The 26,928-nt window shown below is 58.2% G+C and overlaps 1 protein-coding gene and 1 pseudogene across 2 annotated transcripts in view; both read left to right on the top strand.

The window, feature by feature from the left end:
* The window catches only part of LRRC4B (leucine rich repeat containing 4B), a 36,410-nt gene that overhangs the window by 5,917 nt on the left and 3,565 nt on the right, over nt 1–26,928 (top strand). The window contains exons 1-2 of one of the 2 annotated variants that reach the window (XM_037149033.2): nt 7,093–7,269; nt 9,122–9,453. In XM_037149033.2, the coding sequence (XP_037004928.2) occupies nt 9,157–9,453 (297 nt within the window). In that variant the 5' untranslated portion in view covers nt 7,093–7,269; nt 9,122–9,156. Of the gene's footprint in view, nt 1–7,092; nt 7,270–9,121; nt 9,454–26,928 lie in introns of those variants that run through there. The other variant, XM_053659738.1, reaches the window with a different exon arrangement.
* Nucleotides 25,064–25,788, top strand: LOC119052042 (60S ribosomal protein L9-like; annotated as a pseudogene).

Genomic DNA, 26,928 nt, shown 5'->3' with positions numbered 1-26,928 from the left:
CTTCGGGGCCAGTGAGAATAAACGGCAACCTTTCATATTGCTGTCTTTTGGTGCCCAGCACCGAGCATGTCCCACAAATCCTCACCCCCGAGCTGGGTGTCATCACCTGCACAGACAGAGCCTGGGGGGTAGCAGGGGGACCCCAGCGAGAGTCACCGTGCCAACCCAGGATTTGCTGGCAGCGATTTCCCTCCACCTCTCTGAGGGCCGGCCGCACAGTTGTCAAGTAATTTCACAGAGAGCTTTCTCTGTGCCGGGCACTGCTCGAGGCTCCAGCTCCGGGAGCCGACCACCGAAGCCCCACCACGCTAGGAGGTAGATGGGCTATTTTCCCCATTTTACAGATGAGCAAATGGAGGCCCCTATCTGAGACCACACAGCTAGTCACCACGGCGGCTGAGGTTCTGACCCAGTCTGCCCCATCCATACACAGAGCAGAGTGGGAGGGCAGAGGGGAGGTCCTTATTCCTCCTAAAGACCCTCCGCCCCTGGCCCCTCGCCCCTCACCCCTCACCCCACCAAGACCGACCAGCTCAGCGCCCCCAGGCCATCGGGCTCCCGTTGATGCCTGAGGAACAAAAGTTGCCAACTTTTTGTTACTGTAGTAGGATCCTCCCCTCCTTTTTCTTTTTAAGATTTTATTTATTTATTTTGAGAGAAAGGGGAAGGGAGGGAAACATCAGTGTGTGTTTGCCTCTTGCGCGCCCCCTACTGGCCTGCAATGCAAGCCAGTGCCCTGACTGGGAATCGAACCGGCGACCTTTTATTGCGCAGGATGATTCTCAACCAACTGAGCCACGCCAGTCAGGACAGTAGTACCCCCTTTTTTTAAGGTAAAATAGTAGCACTCCCCGTGGGGCAGACAACGGGTCCCAGCATTGGCCTTGCAGGAGAAATGGCAGGGGCCAAAAGCAGAAGGAGCGAGGGAGGCCAGACTCAAGCTGGCTCGCACCCCACCCATCCCAGTCTGCAGATTCAGCCTCAGGCACCCCTGCAGAAGCCTTGGCAATGACCTTGGCAACGACCTCTGTTTTAAAAATCACCAGTACCAGGTGGGGCCCTGAGTCTCACTCACTCCCAGGAAGACTCGGTCCAGGGGTGTTAAGCTGCTCCCACCTCCCAGAGTCGCACAGCGGGCAGGGAGTCCGGAGGATCGGCCTTGGCCTCCAGCCGCCTGGGCCTGGGCGTTTCTGGGTACAGTCCGGACCTCGCCCTGCCTCAGTGTGACCTTCTGGGAACGGGGGACACGGCTCTCAAGACGTGAGCATGTCACTTGCAGTCAGGTTCCAGTCTCAGGCTTTAATGAGACGGCCCCGCAAGATGCCTGGGAGGGTGTCCCAGCAGGGGCCCGAGCTGGGGGGACTCGAGCAGAAGCTGGTTCTGCTGGGACACGGTTACCAGTGGTTAGACTCGCGCTGTCTGACACAGTAACCAAGACAGCCACGGTCACGTGTGGCCATTCACCTGTAGACGAATTTCAACTAAATGAACAGTTCAGTCCCTCAGTCACACTCGCCAGGGGGGTGGGGGCAAGAGCGCGACAGGCGCACTCGCTGGTGGCCCGCCATACCGGACAGTGGGTGGCAGCGAGTGCGACAGACAGTGACACCTCCAGACATTTAGACACTTGCACCAGGGTAGTAAACAGCCGCGCCCTCAGGCCCTCCTGCGTCCCCCACCCCTGGCCCCCCTGCTCTGGCTTCTATGGTGCCTATTATTAATTCCAATTTCTCAGGGGAGGAAATGGAGGGACAGCCAAGGACTGTCGCCAGGTCCAGCTTCACAAAGCAGGAGGTGGGAGCCCAGGCTGGTGGTGACCAGACCCCACCGTGTATCCCTCCGCCACTCCAGCCCCACCCTCTGCCAGGAAGGGCCCGGCCCCTCCCCCTCCCTCACCTCCCACAGCTCCTCCAAGCTCCGCCCTCTGCTAAGTTCTGCTTTTCTGTCACTTTTCACTGGTTCCCCCTCTGGGTCCCCACGGTCCCCCATGGGGGACTGTCCCCATGGCCCCAGCCACAGGCGCATCCTCTCCCGGGGACCCTTAGCCCAGCTCCTCCCCAGCCTCCAGCCCATTCATGGGGGTCTTTCCAACCTGGAGCCGACCCTGCCCTCCTCATTCCAGCCCCCACGCCCCTGCCTCTGAGCCCGCTGTGCAGGTGGACGTCTGGGCCCGAGCCCGACTCCACGGGGCTCCCGGGCCCCCACCTGCCTCACCAGCCAGCGGGCCTGGGCACGCGTGCGCCCATCCGCCTCCCGCAGGTCCTTCAGGGCTCAGTCTCACTGCGGTGTCCACCTCCGGGCCAGGGGCAGTGCCCATTCGAAACAGTCTTTGCCTGTATAGTCTTTGCATATTAGCCACGGGGTCCACTAACTCCCTGGACACAAAAACAAAACAGGACTCATTGGCCCCTGTGCACAGGGTGCTGTCAGGGGACCTGGCAGAAGGGGGCGCTGGTTCGCTCATTCTTTGTGCAGCGAGTATTGACTTGGGGTTGGGGACTTGTCCTAGGCCCTGAAGACCAGCAGCGAACGGGCCACCCAAAGCACCCCCCCGCCCCAGTGCTCCCCTTCTGGTGAGGAGACAGACAATAAGCAGAGAACCAGTCGTTGTCCATCGGGTGACGCCAAGCCAGAATAGGAAGGCTGTAAAGGAAAAAAAAAGCAGCAGCAGCCCTGGCTGGTGTGACTCAGTGGATTGAGTGCGGACCCACAAACCAGAGCGTCACCAGTTTGATTCCCAGTCAGGGCACATGCCTGGGTTGCAGGCCAGGTCCCCGGTAGCGGATGGGGGAGAGGCAACCACACATTGATGTTTCTCTTCCTCTCTTTCTCCCTTCCTTCTCCTCTCTCTAAAAATAAATAATATCTTAAAGAAAGAAACAGGTGGGGCGGGGACAAAGAAACCCTCATCTCCAAGGTGGCGTTGCCACAGAGACAGAGAGAGCCTTTAGACCCAAGAAGGACAGCTCAGGGCGGAGGGGACAGCAGGAGCAAAGGCCCTGGGGCGGGAAGGTGCCTGAGGTGTGGGAGCAGCCTCCGAGGCAGGGCGGCGGGAGCCAGGCCAGGATTCGATGGGTAAATGCTGGTTAGAGAAACACAGAAAGACCGAATAAATGACAGTCAGTTGGGGGGCAAGCGGGCAGTTGGGGGAGACAGGACAACTCCATGACTCCGAGCAAGCCACCCGTCCCCAGCTCCATGTGGCCCCCCAGGAAGCCCAGCCCGCAGCCCTGTGTCCTCAGCAGCTGCTAGGAGGGAGCCAGAGCAGCTCTTTTTCGCGGTTCTTCTATCTCAAACGTTAGGGGCCTGCCGATTCTCAGGGCTTTGGGGTTACTTTTATTTTAAAAGCATTTAGGACACCGGCTGGCTCAGAGGGACTCACACATGAAGGTGTTTCATCCATCCCTGAAGCCTGAGCTGCTCATACCCTCCCCCCCCGCCCCCCCCTTAACAGCTCAAGGCCTTGCCCATGCGACAGGCGACAGGCGTGGAGAGAAGTGTTCGGCTCTCCCTGGCTTTGATGTATCACCTCCCTCCCGGCTCCGGGCTCCACTTCCGCCACAGTCCCTCGCAGTCGGGAAGTTCTTCTTTAGATCTCACCTCCATCCCTCTTGCTGCGAAGGCAGTCAATTTCCTATCTTTTCTCTCACCTCCTGAACTTCCCCCAGAAAAAAAAAAATGAATACGCCTGATGAGAATGCCCTCTGCCTCCCTTTTCTCCTCGCCCCGCCTCCCCCCGGGCCACCCGAATTTCCCATCTGGCATCGGCCTGAATCCTCTCAGGCACAGCGCTCAGACCTCGGCACTTAGGCGGGAGAGGATGGCCGACCTGGGCCCCATGTCGCCAGTGCTGGGGCCTTCACGCGCTGCCTTTTCTGGATCTCACCTCGCTCCCTGCCCCCCCGACACTCTCCCTCCCTCTCTCTCGCTCTCCTCCTGTCAACCCCTCTCTGCCTTTTGCACCTCTTCTCTCTTCAGGGCCCCTTGCACCGGTGTCTCGCACCAGGTGGGGTGGACAACAGGTGTGCAGGGCATTGGGTTAGAGAGGCACCCTGGCGGCCCGGCCAAGCTCCGGGCCTTGGGCCCCAGTCTCCTACAGGCCGTGTGACCCCCGGCCAATGCCTTCGGGCCTCCGGACCTGCCTCTCCATCTGTGAAATGGATGCAAGAACAGTCCCCTTGTCCCTGGGACCTGGAGAGAAGCCAGCTGCAGCCCGAGGCATGGGCTGTGATTAGCGTGGCCCTGGGCGGGTGGCAGGTGTTCGGTAACTGCTTCCTGTCACTACTAGGAGGCCGTGGCCAGTGGAAGGGTCACAGAAGGCAGGTCATGGAGCCTCCACCAGCCGGGTGTGGGCAGGGGCAACACTGTCACATCCTCTGCAGTGGGGGTGAAGGCAGGGGCTTTTGGGGGGGATGGGTCTTGTTCTACATGACCCACAGGGGACCTCAGTGGGACTGTCATTAAACTTGGGGCTCTCTGGGGCCCGTTTGGAGAAGCTGACCAGTAGGGGCCATTCCTAGCTGTGTTGCCCTCACCTTTGTGCCTCAGCTTCCCAATCTGGGAAATGGGTGGGTGGGGGAACCACAGAACAGGGCCTGGTTGGTGCCAGGTGTGTGGCACATGTTTCGTGATTGGCAGTGGTGTTATTCATGGTGTTATACAAGTCAGATGCACACGGGGGGCCTGGCTCTGGGAACAAACTCAGAAGGGGAGGAGTGGAGCTCACTCGAGCGATACAGAAAAAGGCAGCTCTCCGCAGGGCATGGCATTTATTTAGTGGGGTGCACCCGCAGTTTGGGATCTACGGTGCACTCGCCGAGACCAAGCAAGCCAGGTGGCGCCATGGTCTGGGCTGGAGGCAGCTGTGTCTGCGGCCTACGGATGTGCTGCCTCTGCCAGGCAGCCCTCCTGGCATGGGAAGGGACCTCAGACTCGGGGGACATCTGAGGCGTGAGCCCCAGGTGGGCAGCTGCTGGCGTGTGTCCTGCCTGGGTGTGCAGACCAGGGGACGTGGGGATGGCCGTGTCTCGGTGTGACTCCGTGAAGCATGCGGTATAACGGGGGAAACACGGACTAACGGCTACGACACCTCACCCGTCCATTCCTGACGGTTCTGAGCACCTCCCATGCCCCGTGGGCACTGGGACCACACAAAACAGACACAGCCCCCGCCCTGGGGAGCTCACGCTCCAGGGCAAGGGCTCAGGAGAGGTCGATGGTAAAAAAAACATTATACAGAAAAACAAAGCAGAGAAGGTTCCAGAAGAGGTGGGAGTGGTGGTGAAGGGGGAACTGTGTGCTGCGAGGTGGTCACCATGGCCTCACTGTGAAGGTGACATTGCAGCCAAAGCCTGAGAGAAGACAGGGACAACTGAGGCCGAGGGGAGGGCCTGTGCAAAGGCCCTGCGGCGGCCAGACATGCCCACAGCTCGTCCTGGAACCAGGAAGAGGCCGCAGGGCCAGCAGAGGGAGGGGGCGGCCTGGGAAGTCAGAGCAGCGGCCTGGCCCAGGGAGAGAGGCCTCTGCCCTGGACACCTAGCCAGGCATCCGGTTGGAGCAGGAGGGGCTTGCTAAGCAGAGGAGGCAGGATCTGGCAGGACCCCCTGGCTGTTCTGGGGACAGACTGGGAGGGAGACAAGGGTGGAAGTGGGGAGACCCATGATGAGGCTCCCCCGATTGCTGCGGGGACATGGCGGCGGGCCAGGGCGATGAGGGGTCCGCCTGTCTCGTAAAGGCACAGCTGCTTACTGATCACTTAGCTGGTCGGCCCCTGGTCACCCCGACCAGATAGACACTTTCATCGCCCTGGTTCACAGCATCTTTCCTCCTGAGGCCACGCAGCAAGCACACCGGGCCCAGCGCTCCAGCCCGGCCCTGGCGCTGAGCGGTGCTGTCTCCTCTTGCTCCTCGGCTTTTGTGGCCCGTGGCTGTCGTGGCCACCCACTGTGGAGACAGCATTTGTCAGCACCTGCACCAGTGTGTGCATATAAGATTGGACGGACAGACGCGTCGAATGAGCAAATGCAGCCTCCCTGCCCATTTTGCAGAAGTGTACCAGGAGGCGGCTGCCAGGGCATGGCTGAGGTCCAGGGGAGAGAGCGCTGGGGGGGGGGGGGATTCTTTGGGCATGAACTATCGGCCGGAAGACTGGGCGTGTGGGGTGTGGGTCCCAGTGTGCTGGTCCAGCGGGGCTGGGGCTTGGAGTGAATGGCTGTGTGGTGTGGTGGGGGGTGGGGGGGCTTTAGGGGCCCCTCGGGTCCTGGAGGGGGTGCCTGCCGCGGAGCCTGCCCAGGTTGTCTGCCCTGGGGCTGGGGGCAGGTGCAGGATCCGAGCCTGTGGCTGGTCAGTGGGAGGGGCGCTCAGCCTGGCTCTGCAGCCCACGAGGAGGCCTGGGCCACGAGGCCAGGCTGGGCCGGCAGCATCCTCCCCCTCGCCCTCCTTCCCCGACCTTCCCTGCTGCCCAGAACCCACGGGTTAATTAGATAACAGAGCCTTTGATTAGCGGGGGAGGGGGAGGCCTCTGGGCACTGGGAAGGGGGGCGAGGAGGAGGGAGGAGCGGCGCCCTCCCCATTCGGAAGGAGAGAAAGGCGAGGGAGGGGGAGCGGGAGGGAGCGGGGCTCCGCTGGGTTCTGCACTGCCGTGTGACTAGAAATTGTAATCGCGGAGAAAGAGAGAGAGAGAAGGAGGGAGGGAGAGACAGACAGACAGAGCCTGGCCGGGAGAGCCCAAGACAGACAGACGGACGGACGGAGAATCTGACCGAGACAGGCTCCCGGGAGCCAAGAGGGTGATGGGGACCGAGCGAGAGTGAGGGGGACATGGGGGAGAAGGAGAGAGGGGCCCCGGTGGTCCCGGGGGAGGCCCGGCAGTGAGCGGGCGGCGTGACTGACCGGGCTGGAGGCCTGAAGAAGGGACGGACGGGAGACAGAGGGGCTGGGAGAGAGGACAAGGGCCCGGGTGGGCGGCAGGTGGAGAGGAGAGAGGCTGCGGGTGGGGGCAGGGGCGAGGCCGGGAGGAGGCCCGCAGGGAGGGGAGGAGGAGCAGGCCTGCTGCAGTGGGGCCTGGGACAGCTGCCCCCGGGGGTGGGGAGGGTGACAGGAGACGAGGGGGGGGCGCGGGGAGACCCAAGAAGCCCCTGCGCCCCCCCCAGCACGACCTCGACAGAACCCAGAGAGCTGGGGAGGCAGAGCCGGGCAGCGGCGGCTGGAGGCATGTGGAGGGGGGGCCTGGGGTGCAGGGAGAGGCCCAGCGGAAGCCAAGCCACCAGGGTGAGTGTCCCTTCTGTGGGAGGGGACAAGGACGGCGATGGCGAGGGTGCAGGAGGGAAGGGAGGCGGCCCGGCCGCTGCAGAAGCAGTGATGGGGGGGGCGTGGGCTGGTGGCAGGGGAGACGGGGACGGGTGAGGAGGCAGAGGAACACAGTGGCCGGCAGGGACCTGGGGGCCAGCAGGCTCCCCGCTGTCCCAGGGGCGTCCTGGCCCGCGTCCCCAGCCTCGGTCTCTTCAGAGGGAGGGTCTCCTGGGCCCCCAGTCCTGCAGGCGGAAAAATGAGTTTGGGAGACAGACAGAATTACCAACCCTCTCTCCGGCCCGCTGTCTGTCTGTCCCTCTGTCCTTCTCTCTCATTTCTGTCTGTCTGTCCCTGTCTCTCCGTCCGTCTTGCCTCCGTCCACCGCTCACTCGCACGCTCCCACTCGGGCACGCAGACACACGCACACGCATTTTCATCTGAGTGGAAACGACCTGGGAATCTGCAGAAGGAGGGAGGGAACACGCGGGGTCGGGCGCGGGCCGGGGGCCTGTGTCCGAGGGTCCGAGCCGCCGTGTGAGGGCGTGCCCCTGTCACGGCTGGTGGCCCGAGGGTGCAGCCGGCTTCTGGGGACTCTGAGGTCTCGGCTCGGCATGGCGGAGCGGGGCTCGCTGGTGTGGGTGCACCCGGGTGTCTCGGGCACCGCGCGCGCACCAGGCCTGGGAGCCGGAGGGTGGCCCCGGGGCCACAGCCCCCCTGCCCCCTCCGCCTGCCACAGGGCCCTGTGCCCTGGGACAGCCACTTTCTGTCCTGGGGCCTCAGTGTCCTCATCTGTGAGCTGGACCCCTCACCGCATCCTCCTACGGTTAGCACGAGGCTTCCTTCGGTGAAGCTGAGTGTGTGTGTGTGTGTGTGTGTGTGTGTGTGTGTGTGTGTGTGTAGCAAAGGTTTGCTCCGAAGTCCCAAGCCATCTTCTTCACTGTGACTATTAGCTTATAGCTTGTTGTTCCTCTTAGCTTATCACAGTGGTGGGGATTGTGACTATTAGCTTATCATTTCCTGTGGAAATGGGGGCGGAAAGGCCCCCCCCCGCCCGTCTCAGAGCTCAGGCGCAGGGTCCGGGGCCCCCCAACTCGGGCCTCTCAGTTGCCCCAAGTCTTGGCCTGCAAACCCTGCCGCCCCAGGTCAGCCCGGGCTCCCTCATCCCCCAGCACGGCCTCCAGCCTCCTCCCCACACGGCCTCCCTGCCTCCCGGGCCACACCCCTCACCTCTGCAGTTGCCTGGCTGGCACCTCGTGTTCCTGCTGGTTCCCCTGCCTGTCTCACTCCAATCCGTGCCCCTGCCATGAGGCCCCCGGGCCGGCACCTGGCTGGGCGACGGTGATGGAGGGCGTGCAGGCAGGCGCCAAGGCTCCAGGAAGGAGAGGGGAGGGGAGGGGGCAGGACGGGAGGCTGGAGTGGGCTCCCGGAGGCTCCGCAGGTGACCAAGTGGGGGTCGGGGTGGGTGCTATGCTGGGAGCCGGAACCCCGCCCAGACTCCCTGCCCGAGGTCCCACCCGTCCTGCCACCTTTGTCTCGTCTGTCTCTCTCTTCATCGCTGCCCACCTACCCACCTCTTTGAAAACATGCCCAGAACTAAGTGTTGAATCGGGCTGACTCCGCCTCTGACCTTGGGCCCAGCCTCAGTGTTCAGCTCTGTGAAATGGGCGGAACGTCTTCCCTGCGGGGAGAGGGGGACGTGAGAGGAAGACAGGGAAGTGATGGCGGAGGCCACAGCGGCCCAGAGCTGGGGGTCGGGGAACAGGGGGGCCACACAGATTCCCGCCCCCCCCCGCCGTCCCTCACCGAGACTCTCCTTCTCTCTCCCTCGCAGCCCCCCGGCGCCCGCGCGGAGCATGAACATTGAGGATGGCGTGTGCCCGCGGCTCTCCGTGCCCCCCACTGCCGCCCAGTAGGATGTCCTGGCCCCATGGGGCCCTGCTCTTCCTCTGGCTCTTCTCCCCACCCCTGGGGGCCGGCGGGGGCGGCGTGGCCTTGACCCTGGCTGCTGGAGGGGGCTCCCCGCCGGCCACCTCCTGTCCTGCAGCCTGCTCCTGCAGCAACCAGGCCAGCCGGGTGATCTGCACACGGAGAGAGCTGGCCGAGGTCCCGGCCAGCATCCCTGTCAACACTCGGTACCTGAACCTGCAGGAGAACAGCATCCAGGTGAGTCCCCGCCCCCAGGAGGCGGCCGGAGGCAGGGTGGGCGCGGGTAGTGGTCTGTCCCTCCCCCCTGAGTGGGCGAGGGCCTCCTCAGTGACCCCACCTGCTCTTCATGTCTGCCCCTGGGAACGTCCAAGACGCCGTCTGGATCCGGTTAAGTTCAGCCCCGGCGTCTGGGTTTTCTCAGGCCCAAGACTCTCTGTGTCTGTGCCAAGAGAGTCGGGCCCAGGGCAGAACCACCTGCCTGCCTCCCACAGCGGGGCAGGCAAACGCCCGATCAATCGATCGACCAGCCCGGCCCTGGGGTCACAGGTCGAGCTGAGAGCCCCCCCCTTCCGTCCACGGGGTCTCTGTGCCGCGTGTCCCACCTGCTGTGTGGCCTCAGGCCTGTGATGGAGTCTGCGACTCTGTTTTCATCTGAGAAAGGAGCTGAGAGCCCCTGCCCGAGGGGCTGGGGATGGTCTCGTACTTGTCAAGGGTACAGCGTCATCCTGGTACCTGGGGAGCCCCCTCTGCTGCCTGCGTGGGGCACACACACGCCCCCGCGTCCTTCTGGAAGCCGGTGGGCACGGTGCCTCGGAGACTGGGAGCCCCAGGGCAGCTGCTACCTGATCAATTACGAGGCTGACTCAGACGCGCCCTGGCTGAGGCTGCGGGGCAGAGCTGTGCTTGTTCGGAGCTGGCCTTTGGGGCCTTTCCCCACGGTGGGGGTGGGGCGTCCATCACACTATAAGGGGCTGAGCCATCCCTCTGTACTAGGTGCTGGTCATCCCCCGCCCCCGGGTCCCAAAACGTCTCCAAATATTGCCAGATATTGCAGTGACTCACCCCTGGTTGAGGTCCCACTGATTCAAAGGCGTCGGTCAGTCCCCTGTCCCCGGGAGTCCCCTCCAGCCCCAGCCTGTACGGCCAGGAAGAAGGGGGCTCCAGGACAGGCACCCCCAGTCCCCCAGAGCTGCCATTGCCTCCTCCACCACACCTCCTGGCCCGTCCCTCCAGAGCGGGAGGGCTCTCTGGCCGCCATCTGCCTGTCCTGGACAGCCCGGGGACAGAGCTGTTACAGGAGGACGGTGCCAAGGGGCGGCCAAAGGCAAGAAGGTGTCCCTTCCTGGGTGGCTGTGGGGCCGGGACCAGTGAAGCCAGCGTCACAGTCCAGGAACAGCAGGGCCTTGTCACACGGCCCATTTCTGCTCCCGAAGGGCTGCCTGTGTCCTCTGGCTCCAGGCCACCCCTCCCGTCACTGCCTCCAACAGGGCGCCTCTGCGCCCACCCCGGTCCTTCCAGCTGCAGGCCCAGCCAACCCGACCGCAGCTCCCTTAAGGGGCAACACTCTGCCCTGCCTTGTGACCATGCACCTGCCCCCCCCCCCAGCCCTGTTTTCCATCGCCCACCCATCCTCCATCTATTCACATGACAGGCAGCAGATGCCGCTGTCCGGGGGGTGGCCGAGGTCCCTGCAGCCCTCCCCTGCCCCTGCTGGGCTTCCATTCAAGGGGAGAAGAAGCAAGAAAGGAGCGAACAGGGTGGAGTTCAGGTGGGGACATTGTGTGAGAGAAATGGAAGCGGAAGCCAGCCTGGTGTGAGTCGCAGCTTGCGGCTGTGAGGAGCTGCTGGGCCCGCCGCAGCCCGGAGGCCAGAGCAGAGCCTGTTTTCTCTTTGGGGGGGGGGGGGGAGGCCTCGAGGAACAAGTCAGTCCCACAGAGTGCTCGGCGCCTGCCCGCTCTCAGCGCTGCCCACAGACCCACCTAGGACTCCAGTAGCTGATAGTGACCCACAGCTCCCCTGAGCCTCCCCAGCCCCTAACCCCTTCATTGCCCGGCCCGTCCTCCCTGCCGGGAACACACGCTACCCTCTGCTCCCTGCCGAAAACCCTCCGAGGAACAAACTCCAGGCTCCTTTCTGCCCTCACCAAGTCCCTGGAGGAGCTGGGTATGGCCACCAGCCTCTGCGGCTGACACCGGTCACTCTCCCAGTGAGGAGAAGCGAGTTGTCTGAACATGCGTCTCCTTGGCCCAGGTCCCCCAGGTGAACCCCCCTCACCGCCAACCCCAGACTCCCCAGCCCTTGCCCTGAATGCATCTGTTAAATGTCTCCTCGTTGCCTTGCGTGTGGGAGGCAGTGTCCTGGGCCCTCAGGACACCTCAGTGACCAAAACTGGCAGCAAGCCCTGCCCTCGCTGAGCCCGCCTCAGAGACGCAGGCAGAGTCAGCAGTGCGCGTGCTAAAGGGCGTGGGAAAAGGAACTGGGGGGAGGGGTGGTGTGTGCAGCTTTGAAGACAGGCAGGTCAGGGTGGCCTCTTGGAGAAGGTGACATTTGAGCACATGTGTAGGGAAGATCATCGGGGAGCCTGCGAACATCTGGGGAAGGGCACTGCAGGCCGTGGGCCACCAGGTGGAGGAGAGGGGACAACGGGGGCAGATCCTGCTGGGCCTGGCGGTCACGGTGAGGACGAGGGCTCTTCTCTGAATGAGCCGGTAGCCAGGGGTGGCTCCAGGCAGGGGACAGGTGCGCTCTGACTCCGGTGTGTCTGAGGTGCTGGGTGTCACCTGCAGGGGTCAGCGGGACAGCTGACAGGCTGGTGCAGAGTTCAGGACAGCTGCAGAAAGGCTCAGACAGGCCGGCGACGGGGCTCAGGTGGTGACAAGTGGACAGATTCTGGGTCTGTTTTGCAGGTGGAGGTGACAGGGTTGTCCTGCAGAGGGGGTGTGGGGCAGAGGAAGACAGACAGGATGACTCTGAGGTCCTAGGTCTGAGCTGGCCACTCTGGTTGGACCTGTCTGTCATGTGTCTGTCTGTCCCTGCATCTGCAGGCCACTGGCCTGCAAACCGTTTGGAACCACGCTCCTGCCAGAACACACAGGTGCCCCACAGACAAACACGCATTTCTGTTTAGTCATGCTCTGTCTCCTGAAGCCATAGACATGAACAAGCAGAAATGGACTCTGTCGGGTTTTTAAAAAGATTTTATTTATGCATTTTTCCAGAGGGGAAGGGAGAGAAACATCAACGTGTGGTTGCCTCTTGTGTGCCCCCTACTGGGGACCTAAGCCCTCGCAACTCAGGCATGTGCCCTTTGGTTTGCAGGCTGGCGCTCAATCCACTGAGCCACACCAGCCAGGGTGAAATGGACTCTGTTAAAGGGTCAAAACCCCAACACTTTCGTTTCTCATCCTGGGGCTCCTGCACCCCCACTCTGGAGACCAGCTGGCCCCCCACACACTCTGCATGTCCCCCAAGGGCAGGGGTATCCCGTCCACAACAGTGGGCAGTGGAGTTGGCCCCCTCAGTGGGCACCTTGCAGGTGGTGGAAGTGGGACCATCTCGGGAGCTGTTAAAGGCACCTTAAGAAATAATAGCCTTCTCATTATCCAAATTAAAAAAATGTAAAAATCACCCCTAGTCCCACCATCCAGATATAAATAACTACTGCTTACATTTTGTTTTCCAGCCCTTCCTGGCTCTTTTCTGTGCTTCTATAAATGTGTTTTTAAATGATCGATTACAGAATGAATACAAATTAATTCAGAAACACGAGAAAACATACCTCAAGCGAAAACACGGGGCGAAAGCCAAGTGCTGCCCACAGCCACAGGTGGCGCTCTCCACGCACGTCCTCCGCGAGTGCACAGCAGGCTCAGGTTGCTTTTCTTTTTCCTCCAGGAAAAAATGAAATCACACTGTTTCATGCCGGTTTGCCACTGGTTTTTAAACCTAGGAGCTTGCCCTAACTGGTGTAGCTCAGTGGATTAAGTGAGCGCAGTCTGGGAACCACAGGGTCGCTGGTTGGATTCCCAGTCAGGGCACATGCCTGGGTTGCAGGCCAGGTCCCCAGCAGGGGGCGCGTGAGAGGCAACCACAGATTGATGTTTCTCTCCTCTTTCTTCCTCCTTCCCCCTCTCTCTAAAAACAAATAAAATCTTTTAAAAAGTAAACATAGGAGCTTAACGATGAACATCTTTCAACCCGACACTAAGTGTCTACAAATGTCAGTTTTGGCGGCAGTGTAGGGACGTTGGTGTGTGGGCGTCCCATGTTCCTTCTTGTGCCCCCAGGGTCACAGATATAAGCAACACCGCAGCGAACATCCTTGCGCTGTACTTCCTGAGGTTCGTTCTGGGCGCTGCCCTTGGGATAAATTCCTGGCGGTGGAACTTCGGGGTCAGAGGGGAGGTCAGAGGCACCGCCCTGTCTGCGCTGTGCGTCCTCACTCGAGTGCTGGCCGTGACCTCCCCAAATATGCGCACACCACGTGCATGCGCACGCGCACCTGACGGCTGGCCCCGAAGTTCAGTCGAGATGGTCAGGAGATTTGGGAGCCTCCCTTGTCCGTGGTCACTTGCTTGTCATCTGGCTCCTGCACCCACGGTCACCTCCATGACGACGGGGACGGTGCCCACTCCCTGCTGCCTCAGCACCTAGAGTGGAGCCTGGTGCGCCGCAGGTGCTCTCAGCAGACGCTTGTGCAGGAGGGGAAGGAAGGCCAGCTCCAGAACTCCTGTCCCCGGGGGACCGGGACAGGCGGGGAACCATCTGGCAGCCAAGTCCCTGCAGTGCTGCAAGAATGGAGGTGCCCAGGGTCCCCTTCACCTGTTCCCAGTCCCCTGTCCTGGGAAGCGGTGAGGACCGAGGGCCACACCGGTGGGTGTGGGAGACTCGGAAGTGCGCCGAGCGGTTTGGGGAGAGTTAAAATGCCCTTCTGTGACGTGACAGGGAAGGCCCCAATGGGCAGAATAATTTTTTGAGACGAATTGGCAGTCTCCCTCGGGGCCCTTAATTCTGTTTGAGATTAGACGGGGCATGCAAGCCCAGGGCCTACGAAGATGTTGTCTAAGGCCAAGGCCCGGGGACGAGCCTTCCCGCTGCCTCCGAGCCATGGCCCGCCTTGCTCAAAGCGCCCTGGGGAAGCACCCGCGGCCCAGCAGACCTCGGTCCTGGAGGGGCCAGGAGGAGGGTCACCAGCCGCTGGCTCTGCTTCTGCGCCTGGGTGCCGCCCCTGGCTCCTGGCCCCTCCTCCCCACAGCCAGCCCCCCCCCCCTCCTGTGTTTACTGTGGATCTTTCTGCGTGTGCGTGTGGTGGGAAATGCTTATTGTCGCTTTGTCTGCGTGCATTTTTAATGTATGTAAATGAGGCTGGGTTATAGATGGCTTGCTTGTCTCACTGTTTTCACTCCGCTGGGGTTCAGTGCGCGCCACGTGGCTGCTGCGGCTGCGCGGGCGCGCATGCGCGAGGACAGGTCTCCTCTGTGGCTTGGCTGCAGAATTCCCTCTGATGAGCGTCCCTCCTGCCCTCCCCCCATCACGCCCCCAACCTTGGTTAGGGCAGACACCCCTGGGAGACTTCGGGCTGCTCCCACCACAGCGCCCCTCCCTCGGGAGCCCTTTGGGGCTTTCGTGATAATGTCTTGGAATGTGCGGCAGGGGGATTGGTGGCCCAGAGGACATGAGCTCAACCTAACAAAGTACGATCCGCCGAGGCTTGTAGCGGGCTGCCCGGAGTCCCTCGGGGTCTCAGCGAGGTCGTTTGCACCGTGCGTGGCTCTTGGCGAGGAGCGCACTTCAGTCCAAAGGAAGCAATTCCAAGGAGACAGCCAGGAGCGCAGCGGAGGCAGGTTGAAGGCGGCAGGTGGAAGGCCGCGGCCCCACAGCCACGAGACTGCCTGACACCCGGGACGTGGGAGAAGTGGGTCACGGTGCATTTTCACAACAGAAGGTTATGCAACCACTTAAGAATGGAGTTTCGAAGAATATCGAATGACCCAGGAAAGTGCTTAGAATGCGTGATTGGGTTTTCAAAGGACGCGAGCAGAATGTCCAAGTTGTTTCTGAAACTTAATTTTAAAGACAACAGCAGGGACCATCCAAAAGTGTTAGTGGCGCTTACAGTCAGTTGAGGTTTGACTCCACCTTGGCTCGGGCCTGTCCCCAAGCTGGTCTGGGCCTCAGACTCGTCACCGATGGGGACCACGACTGTCTCCCTCCGCCGCTGAGCTGCTGAGAAACCTGGCGCCTCCGACCTTGGACAAGCGTGTCCTACGCACCCCACGTGCCGTGTGCCAGGCTCTCCTCGGGGCCCTGGGGACTTGCGGTCGTCAGCAGATCACCTGAGGCACGAGGTAGCCTGGTGAATGCTCGACTTCTGAGAACGCCAGAGTGTCATCAGGGAGACCAGTTTCACTGTCCTCCATGTTTGTCGTGTTTCTCCAGTCAGCGAAACGTCAACCTCAGAGGCGCTGTCACTGACACCCCGGTGCATTCAAGCCCCACTGGCCCCCACGGCCCCCCGACTTTGGGGACATCAGCACAGAGCTTGCCAAACCTTAGAAGCACGGAATCCGGAGAAACACGTGTGTGGCTTCTGAACATCATGACGGCCCCCGGCAGGGACAGTGGGAGTGCCATCCCCGCTGTTTGCTTGCGCTGCCTGAGGCCCTGGTGGGCGAATTTCAGCCTTCCTACCACCCCGTGAGGGGGCCCTGTTCTTATCCCCATTTTACAAATGAGGACACTGAGGCCCAGAGAACTATCCTCGGTGAGTGGGACTGGAACTGAGACCAGCAGGTGGGCTACAGAAGCTGATTTCTTTCTTTTTAAAAAGAAATTTGGTTTTCCCATGTTGGGTGTGGCTCAGTGGATTGAGCACCAGCCTGCAAACCAAAGGGGTCGCTGGTTGGATTCCCAGTCAGGGCACAGGCCTGTGTTGTGGGTCGGGTGCCCAGCAGGGGGCGTTCGAGAGGCAACCACACATTGATGTTTCCCTCTCTTTCTGCCTCCCTTCCCCTCTCTAAAAATATAATAAATAAAATATTTTAAAAATTTTTTAAAATTATTGCTTTTAGAGAGAGAGGAAAGGGGGAAGAGAGAGAGAAACATCAGCCGGTTTCCCCGCCTATCCATGCATTCACCGGTTGATTCCTGCACGTGCCCCAGCTGGGAACAAGCAACCTCAGCTTATCCCAACGACTCCCCAACCAGCTGAGCTGCTCGGCCAGGGAAGAATTTCATTTCTTAAAGCGCTTCTGAGGTTTCCCAGTTCGTAGCTCTCTGGGCTCATGCTCTGGTGACTTAATGACGGAACTGTAACCCACTCCTGACTGTGGCCCTCCGCCCAGGCCACCCAAGCTCTGGCCTCATCCTTGCCCATCGGGATGCTCACCCGACCTCCTGGCCTCCCTCCTGTCTCCCAACCCCAGCCAGAGCTACCACATCCTCCCTGGGCTTTTTAAAACAGCCCCGGTCCCCCTTGCAGTGAAGACCCTGCCCAGTCACACTGTACTCAAGGGCGCCCTCTGCTGGGACCAGAGGCTGACCCAGGCGCAGGCGCAGCCCCAGCCGGCACTCCCCACTCACTCTTGTGGCTTACAGATACCCCACTGCCGCCGTCAAGTGGGTCCCATCTGCACCCAGAAACAAGCTCTGTGCGGGGAACCCTGCTGAGACCATGAGTCCCGGTCTCCCTGTGTCTGGCAGGCCCCACTAGCGCACCCGCAGTACCCAGTTCCCGCCCCTGGTTGGTTTATTGAGCACCTACCGCGTGCCAGGCCTTGCGGGAAGCTGGGCGGAGAGACGGGCAGAGGCACACAGCACGGCCGACCCTTGCACAACGCGAGGGTTAAGGGTGCCAACCCCCGCTAAGTCAGAAATGCACATGTAACTTTTGACTCCCCCCAAACTTAGTTGTCCCTCGTATTCACGTGCGGGGGGAGGTGCGGTGATTCCAGGACGCCTCTGAGATACCCAAAGCCCTGGATGCTCAAGTATAAAAGGGTGTAGAACAATGAGTGCCTAGAACCGGCCCTCCGAATCTGCAACCTCCCAACCATAGATCAAAAATAGCACAGGTATTACTCTGGCTGGTGGGGCTCAGTGGATTGATTGCAGGCCTGAGAACCGAAAGGTCATTGGTTCGATTCCCAGTCAGAGCACATGCCTGGGTGGCAGGCCAGGTCCCCAGTAGGGGGCGCACAAGAGGCAACCACATACGGGTATTTCTCTCCATCTCTTTCTTCCTCCCTTCCCCTCTCTCTAAAAATAAATAAGTAAAATATTGTTTTTACAAAACAGTAAAGATATTAGCTGGGGAAAAACCCACATTATAAGCGAACCCACACAGCTCAGACCCGTGTTGTTGGGAGGTCATCTGTGCGGTGCAGGGCGTGTTAACTGGAGGTGAGAACTGAGAGTAAGCCAGACAGGCAGGAAAGGGGCTGGGGGCAGGCTCACCTTCCTGGGAGGGAGGTGGTTGACCCCTGAGCCCCAGCTTAACCCCACTTTCCCACCAGCCCACCCCACTGCCTGGCAGGGCCTGGAGGCTGCCAGTAGGGACAAGTTTAGGACTTCTTGTTGGGTGGGGAGGTGGGGTGAGGCGATGTTGCCCAAAATGGTGATAATGGACTTGATGAAATGAGGAGACACTACCTTCTGAGTGGCCACCTTGCCTCTCGGCCTGTGCTTCTCACCTGGTCCTGGGGGCCCCGTTTCCACCCTGCAGAGGAGGCCGAGGCCCTGGGAGGCCCAGGCGAGGCCTGAGTGGCTCAGGGAGCGGGGTGTGTGCCGGGGCCCCAGTGACGTCCTCACTGACCAGGGAGCATGCGCCTGTGGTCTCAGGGAAGGAGGGAGTATGAGAACTCATAAAAGTGGTCGAAAAAATAACAATGTTTTGTGAAATTGTGAATGTAAAGAAGTTAATGCAAAAGAAGAGTACGCTTGCTACATTGTTGCTATCGGTTTATTGCATTCAGAAGGTACGCAAATGCCCTGGCTGGTGTGGCTCAGTGGATTGAGTGCTGGTCTGTAAACCAAAGAGTTGAGGGTTTGATTCCCAGTCAGGGCACATGCCTGGGTTGTGAGCCAGGTCCCCCCAGTAGGGGGCGCTAGAGAGGCAGCCACACGTTGATGTTTCTCTCCCTGTCTTTCTCCCTCCCTTCCCCTCTGTCTAAAAATAAAGTCTTTAAAAAGAATAATTTATCTTAACAGTGTTAAGATAAACAATTCACTTAATCGTTTTTCCTACCACAGTTAAATTTTTAATGAAGGATTTCTTGACAGCTCATTTTCTTAAAAACCCCAACAGAACACAGTGGGGGGTTTTTTGGTGTTAGTGACATTTAGTCACCACACCGAAGCTGCGGAGGAAAGAGGGGGCGGGAGTCCCTATTAGGGTTGGGAGGCGGTCCCCAATGGGACCGTCTTCCCTTCCCTGGTGAATGTCTGTCTCCTTGACACTTGGCACAGAGCCAGGCATGGGTCGGGGTGACTCAGCAAATGTGGCAGAAAGAGTGAGGGGACCTTGGGCCTTGGGCCGTCCGAGGCAGGACCCCCACCTTGCCTGACCCCCTCTGTGTTAGTGGCCACAACAGTGATGGGGGCCGGGGCAGGCCAGTCACACCGCTGCCACTTCTGTGACTGTGTGGGCGACGATTACGGGTAGCGTCTTTCTTCCCGACTCGAGGTCGGGCTCTGGGAAGAGGGCCGTGGCTGCCTTGTCCACCGCAGGATCCCCAGAGCCCGGCGTGGTGCCTGACACACAGCAGGCACCCAAAGACTATCCGTCCGACTATCTGTCCAGTGAGCAGATCGACACATGAACGGCAACGTCTGAATGAGGAACAGGCCAAGACGATCAAAAAACACACCAAAACCCACTGAGAGGCTAGTCCTCTGTGTTCAGGGCAGGCGGGTGGCTGGGGACCTGGCGTTTCGGTTTGGAAGCAGCCACCTTCGGGTCCTGGTTCAGCTGCTCCGGAGCCGTGAGACTTGGGGACACCGCATGTACCTCTGTGTCCCTGCGACACCCTCTCCCAGACCAGGCCCACCCGTTTGCTCGCTCCGCACGGACGTCTCAATAAATAAACACATGATGATGGATGCAGAAGAGGCGTTTGGCAGGTCCAAGAGGAGGACTGGGGACAAAAAGGGGAAGGGCATCCTGAGCAGAGCGAGCAGCATCAGTGAAGTTGGGGGACCCGGTGAGAGAGTTCAGGAGTTGACATTGGCCAAAAGGCAGCTGGAGTGAGGCCGCCCATGGGAGGGTCGTCGGCAGGGGGAGGGCGAGGCGGGCAGACGCCAGGCCAAGCAGGGCCTCCCCACGGGCTGACTGTCCACTGAGGGGCCTGGGGATCCCTGGAGTGTTCAAGACGAGAGAGGCAGGGTCAGCCCTGGGTGTAGTGAGACCCAGGGGGAGAGGCTGCAGGCCGGGCAGGCTGAGGCCTGAGCCGGGCTTTGGGACATTGAAAAAGGACAGGACCCACGGTTTTGCTGGCTGACCCCACGGGCAAGGCCCTGGGTGGTGTGGGGTTCAAGGCTGCAGTCCTGCTTTCGACTGAGGAGGTGAGCCCGAGGGGCCACGCCGAGGACAAGGGCCCGGGAGGAAGGAGGAGCAGATGGAGCAGCCCGGTCCTGCTGGGCTTGCAGATGGGCTCGCTGGGAACTGGGGGGCCGCCCCCTCCAACCAAGTGTCGCTAAGACAGGGTGAGGGGGGGACATCCCCAGGGTTCTTTCCGGCACCTGGGCCAGCAGTCCTCCCTTCTCAGCTTCCCAGTCCAGACTCAGGTGCAGACTCAAGCCTGACCTTTCGGAGCCCGCCTCGTTCTCTCCCCAGTGACCAGTGACCGTGGGGACCGCCCCCTTCTGTTGTTCTTGTTTCTGTTATTTTTGTTGTTAACAAACAGTGAGGGCCTGCTCTGTGCTCTGCCAGCATCTCCTGGGCAAGGAGAATCCAAGGGCACAGGGCGCTCTGGTCCGGATGTTTGGGAAACACAGAACCCTGGTGAAGAGAGACCGTCCTCTCCCCCAAGGGCTTCTGGGACTTCGGGCTGCACCTCTGGTGTGTGTGTGTGGGGGGGGGAGGGGCGGCGGGCATTCAGGCTCCAGACTTGTTTGACAGTTTCTTTTTTGTAACTTAACTTCTTTTTTCATTACTGAGAGCAGAATACACACACACACACACACACACACACACAGAGAAACATCAATTTGTCATTCCACATATCTAATCATTGGGGGGGGAATCGAACCCCCAACCTTGGTGTAAGGGGACAACGCTCTAACCAACTGAGCTACCCCACCAAGCAGGAAAGCTTTTTTGTTATGTTGCCATTGAGAACCTGGCAGGATGAGGAGGAAACTGAGGTGCCAGCCTGGCCACGCCACCACTAGGCGGAGCCAGCGTTCAGGGCTCAAGTGCAGCCCGGCTCTGAGACGCCCAGCTTCCTGCGCAGACACAGCCACGTGACCCACCGGGTTTCTCCCCAAACCCCAGCCCCCACCTCCAAGGCCATCCTGCCACTGTCGCTGCCCATCTGCGCCCAGGAAGCCACGTCTTGCAGGGATCACTTCCGCGCTGGCGGGAGCTTCCTCAGGCCAACCACCCACCAGCTCGCTTCGGAAGCAACTCGCTCCTTCCTTTGCACGAAACAGCCCTGAGTGAGGACTCATCCGGCCCCGCGAGTCAGCCCGGCTCAGTGGAGGAAGTGAGAGAAAGCAGAAGCATATTGAGGAAAGTAAAGAACTGAAGCCCGCCCGCTGCATCTCCACGTCCAAAAGTAGCCCTGGGCTGGGAAAAACTGCAGGATGGCAGGATGTCCCGCTGGAAGCGAATTTGGTGACAAGGGAGATGAGCACCACGTGACACTCTTCCAGGGAAATGCAGGACCCCAGAGAGAATATCATGTCACCAAAATGTTGTAAAAAAAAATAAGAGGATGATGCAAAAACATAGCCCTGCATTAGACACATAGGAAAAAAAAGACTGGAAGGAAGTGCACTCACCACTTGTTAACAGAAGCGAATTCTGGGCAGAGGCCCTTTGCCTGGTTTTTCCTTTCTTTGTATGCTTTTTCCTAAGTGTGTATTACTTTTTCTTTAAGGTTTTTAAGAAAAGATTTTATTTATTTATTTTTTTTAAGATTTTATTTATTTATCTTTAGAGGGGAAGGGAAGGAAAGGGGGATAGGTGGGAGGGGATTTCTTTATTTTTAGAGAGATGGGAAGGGAGAGAGAGAGGGAGTGAAACATCAATGTGTGGTTGCCTCTTGCACGCCCCCTACTGGGGACCTAGCATGCAACCCAGGCATGCGCCCTGACTGGGAATCGAACCAGCAACTGAGTGTGTGTTACTTTTATCAGCAGGGGGGAAGAAAAGGTATATGGAGAGTTGCTTTGTTACTCTAACCTGGTACCGAGCACGGGTCTGGCCCCGGGAGACATTGGCTGGTGTTAATTAGAGGAGGAGGGAGGATGGGGACGAAAGAGGACAGTCCCTTCCTGGACCTCTACTCTGTGCTGTTTTTCCAATTCCACCTCATTGTCCGTGCGAATCCTTCTAAGTGAGCTGGAGATTCCAATGTGGTTGTATTTTTTTAAAGAAAGTTTAAATTTTTTTTGTTTATTGATTTGAGACAGGGAGGGGGAAAACACATCAATTTGTTGTTCCATTTATTGATGCATTCATCGGTTGCTTCTTGTATGTGCCCTGACCTGGATCAAACCTGCCGTCCTGGCATTATTGGATGATGCTCTAACCACCCGAGTGAGCTACCTGGCCAGGGCAGACTCCAGACTTTTCAGAGCCTAAATGTATCTCTTCATCTGCCTCTTGCATCCTGAAGCCCTCAAGGAGCTTCCCTCAGTCAAGGTGCCAGGTTGCTTGTTGAATTCCCAGGAATCTGGTTACCACACAGGGAACGGACCCCAACTCTGATCCAAGAGGACTCCCCAAGATGGCAGATTGTGAGAGGGGCCACTTTCAAATTCACTTGGTTACAAATCCCGAAATCTGAGCGTGCACTCGTGGGCTGCAGACCAGGAGCTGAGACCCGGTCCCCCGGCTCCCTGGGTGCGGGCAGGGGCTGTCTCGGGACAGTGGCAGACAGGCAGCCGGGTGCAGCTGAGCATGGGACAGGGCCCGGGAGGGGGGTCACGGAGCCAGGACAGCCTCTGGAGCAGGCGCCCTCTGAGCTGGGTGTTGACGGCAGACGGGAAGTAGCCAGAAAAGAAAGTGGGAACAGTGTTCCTGGCAGAGGGAACAGCAAGTACAGAGGCCGAGAGGCAGGGGTGAGTTTGCTGTGTTTGGGGAACTGCTGGAACAGGAGGGAGATGGGGATGGATGGGGAAGAGGAGGGGGGAGCTCTCTGCAGGGACCGTCTTATTATGGGATGGACCATTGCGGGCGGTCATCTTTGTCTGTGGCCGGGTGTGGAGTAGAAGAATGATGGGGACTCAGGGGGGGACCTGGAGCTGTAGGTAGGAACAGACTCTCCAAGCCTGGTGTCCAGGTGGGGGAAGAGGAGGCTGGGGCCGTGGACAGGGAGGAAGGGACAGAATAGGGAGTCAGGGCACAGAGGCCCAGCTCGGGGAAGCCAGTGTCAGACTGACCCCCCGGAAGCCGTCTGTCCTCCACAGGTGGACAGTGGTAGTGACAGGAGGAGCACCCCACCCCCGGGCACCCTGCGAGGGAGCCAGCACCGCGACCTCCGCCTTCCCAGCTGTGGTGGCCGTCCTGCTCCCTTCAGGGCCAGCTGTGCACCAGGGACCCCGGTCAGTCCAGGACAGGCTCTACAGCCGGGACAGGGGACGATGGGATGAGACCGGAGCTCTGCCTTCACAGGCACGTCCGCGGCTCGGCCTCAGATGCTGCCTCTGCCGGTTCCAGTCCCCTCCTTCCCCACGCGGGGCCCTCACCTTTCACAGGCTGCTGGGGGACAAAAGGCAACGGTGCCCCTAAAGCACCGCGGAGCCAGGGTGACACCCGGTAACCTCACACACCGAGCGCATGGGCTGAAAGGTCTGTGTAGGGTTTGGAAGGCGGCCTGTGAAAAAGTGTGTCAAACACCTTCGTCAGTTTCCGTCCTGATGACATGTTTGCAGTCAAGATATTTGGGATCTAGTGGGCTCAAGAAAGAGATGACCAGCCCTGGCTGGTGTGGCTCAGTGGATTGAGCGCCGGCCTGTGAACCAAACAGTCGCCGGTTCGATTCCCAGTCAGGGCACATGCCTGGGTTGTGGGCCAGGTCCCTAGTAGGGGGCGTGTGAGAGGCAGCCACTCATTGGTGTTTCTCTCCCTCTCTTCCCATCTCTCTAAAAATAAATAAATAAAGTTTTTAAACAATGAAATAGATGGTTAGAACTGATTTCACCTGTTTTGGGTTCTCTTTTAATACGGCTTTCAGGAAGTTTAAAATTAAGTGAGTCGTGCACGGCTAAGGAAGCCATCAGCAAGATGAAAAGGAAACCCGCTGTATGTTTGGGAGACCATATTTGCCACCGATACATCTGATAAAGCTTTGAGCTCCAAAATATACAAAGAACTAACACAGGGAGGCAAACAATCTAATTAAAAAATGGGCGAAGGACCCAAATAGACATTTCTCCAAAGAATACGTACAGATGGCCTACAGTGGACGTAAGAAAAGATGCTCAGCATCGCTAGCCATCAGAGAGATGCAAATGAAAACCACAATGAGGTATCACCCCACACCTGTCAGAATGGCTGCCATCAATAAATCAACAAACAAGTGCCGTGGAGAAAAGGGAGCCCTCACGCACTGCTGGTGGGCATGCAGACTGGTGCAGCTGCTGCGGAAAACGGTATGGAGTTTCCTCAAAAGCAAAAGGTCACCGGGTCAATTTCTGGTCAGGGCACGTGTCTAGGTTTTGGGCCAGGTCCCCGGTTCGGGGCGTGCAAGAGGCAACCAATAGATGCCTCTCTCACACATGGATGTTTCTCTCCCCCTCTCTCTTTCTTCCTTCCCCTCTCTCTAAAAATAAATAAATAAAACCTTTTCAAAAAGTTAAAACGGAACAGCCATTTGACTCAGCCATCCCGCTTCTGGGAATACAGCCTAAGAATCCCGAAACACCAATCAGAAAGGATGTGTGCGCCCCTGTGTTCACAGCAGGGCTATTTGCAATAGCCAAGAGTTGGAAACAGCCCGAGTGCCCAGCAGCAGATGAGCGCATAGAAAAGCGATGGTATATCTACACAATGGAATACTATGCAGCAGTAAAAAAGAAGGAAATCCTACCTCTTCATAAAGCACAGACGGACCTGGAGAGAATTATGCTCAGTGAAATAAGCCAGTTGGTAAAAGACAAATAGCACACGGTCGCACAGGAATCTAATGAACACAATCCACTAACAAAGGAAACAGAAAGAGAAGCATGGACACAAGGAGCAGACTGACAGCTGTCAGAGGGGAGGGGCAACAGGATGAAAGGTGGGGAAGGGACTGACCAAAGAACGTGATGCGTGACTCATGGTCATGGACAAGGATGGAGGGGTTGGCTGAGGGGGGTGGCTGGTGGGGTAGTAATACCATAACATTATTTTAATTAATTATTTTTTAAATTCACTGACTAATTTACGTCGCATTTCCGTTACGTCACATTTCCGTTACGTCACATTTCTGTTACGTCACATTTCTGTTACGTCGCACTGGCATAAATAGTGCCTGTTACTGTTTTATGGCCGGGATTGTCCCAGACACCGTCATCCCTGCAGGCTCGGTGCCTCTCAGGTGTGGTCTTGTTTTTTAAAACATTTTTAAAAAGTGTTTTGCTACTTCTTATAAAAGTGCTTTTTGTCCACTGAATTAAAAAATAAAGAATAAAGGAAAGACGCCCTCTCTTTGCCACTTCTACTGCGAGGATGAAGACCATTCTCAGCAATCAGACTGTCGACATCCCCGAGAATGTCGACATCACTCTGAAGGGGCGCACAGTTATTGTGAAGGGCCCCAGAGGCACCCTGCGAAGGGACTTCAACGACATCAACGTAGAACTCAGTCTTCTTGGGAAGAAAAAGAGAGGCTCCGGGTTGACAAATGGTGGGGAAATACAAAGGAGCGGGCCACTGTGCGCACAATCTGCAGTCACGTACAGAACATGATCAAGGGTGTTACACTGAGCTCCCGTTACGAGATGAGGTCTGTGCTCACTTCCCCATCAACGTTGTTATTTAGGAGAATGGTTCTTTTGTTGAAATCAGAAATTTCTTGGGCAAAAAATATATCCGCAGGGTTCCGATGAGGTCAGGTGTTGCTTGTTCAGTATCTCAGGCCCCGAAAGATGAGTTGATTCTGGAAGGAAATGACATTGAACTTGTATCAAATTCAGCTGCTTTAATTCAGCAAGCCACAACAGTTAAAAACAAGGATATCAGGAAGTTTTTGGATGGTATCTATGTTTCTGAAAAAGGAACAGTTCAGCAGCCTGATGAATAAGATCTAAGTTGTCCAGCTATAGCAACAGCAAGATGCCGAATGATTCCTCACAGTTACTTGTAATATTCCTTACATTTGTTTGTGTAGGGAGTACAAAGATGAAATAAAAGCTGTGTATTGATTTTGGGGAAAAAAAAGAATAAAAATGCCCTGGCTGGTGTAGCTCAGTGTATTGAGCACGGAATGCACACCAAAGCATTGCCAGTTCGATTCCCCGTCAGGGCACATGCCTAGGTTGTGGGCCAGGTCCCCAGTAGGGGGCATGAGAGAGGCAACCACACACTGATGTTTCTCTCCCTTTCTTTCTCCCTCCCTTCCCCTCTAAAAATAAATAAATAGAATCTTAGGAAAAGAAAGAATAAAAATTACCCTTAATCCCCAACAGGTAGAGTTCACTGTGAGCAGAGCGCAGACTGCTTCCTCCCAGGCTTCCTGCTGCACATGCTCAGACATCTTTGGTTCAGCCTCCTTTTTAAGTTTTACAAAGTCACCACCGCACAGTATGCTCTGGGGCACTCTCCATTTCCACCTTTTCGAAAAAGTATAGTATTTTCTCTTACCTTTTTATTTTATTGATTTTACAGAGAGAGGGAGAAAAACACCAATGCGTGGTTGCCTCTCAAGCGCCCCCTACTGGGGACCTGGCCCACAACCCAGGAATGTGCCCTGAATGGGAATTGAACCGGTGACCTTTCAGTTCACAGACTGGCACTCAACTCACTGAGCCACAGCAGCCAAAGTGATTAGTTGATTGTAATATGTCCCCTTACCGGGGATCGAACCCACAACCTTGGTGTATCAGGACAGCGCTCAAACCAGCTGAGCTACCTGGACTTCTGTGCCTCGGCATACACAGCACGGTGATCAGTGAAGAAAATCTGGTAGATCCTACCTCTTGGGCCTATCCCAGTGTCAACCCTGAGAGGTGGAGGCCACGTTCAGGGTTTAAGAGCCAGGATTCAGGAGCCCAACAGCCTCGGTCCAATCCCAGGTCGACTGCCTGCTTCCTGCGTGACCTTGGGCAAGTCACCGCCCTTCTCTGTGCCCTCCCACTTGGATAGGGATAACTCATAACTGCTCATGTGAACCCCTCAGGGCCAGATGTGGTTTTTTTTACAGCACCACAGTAAATCTTAGTATAGCCCTTACAAAATGTGGGGACCTTTCTAGAGAGGAGGGTTTGAACAGTCACGTGAGTGGGATTGATGAAAGGCTTGAATAGCCCACATGAGTTCTGGTCGGGTTTTGCCACCAAACGGGG

Source organism: Artibeus jamaicensis, unplaced genomic scaffold (assembly GCF_021234435.1).
Source record: "Artibeus jamaicensis isolate MK-2021 breed Jamaican fruit bat unplaced genomic scaffold, CSHL_Jam_final scaffold_804, whole genome shotgun sequence".
Classification (NCBI taxonomy): domain Eukaryota; kingdom Metazoa; phylum Chordata; class Mammalia; order Chiroptera; family Phyllostomidae; genus Artibeus; species Artibeus jamaicensis.
Note: the sequence above shows the minus strand (reverse complement) of the source record. Positions and strands in the feature narration are given on the sequence as shown.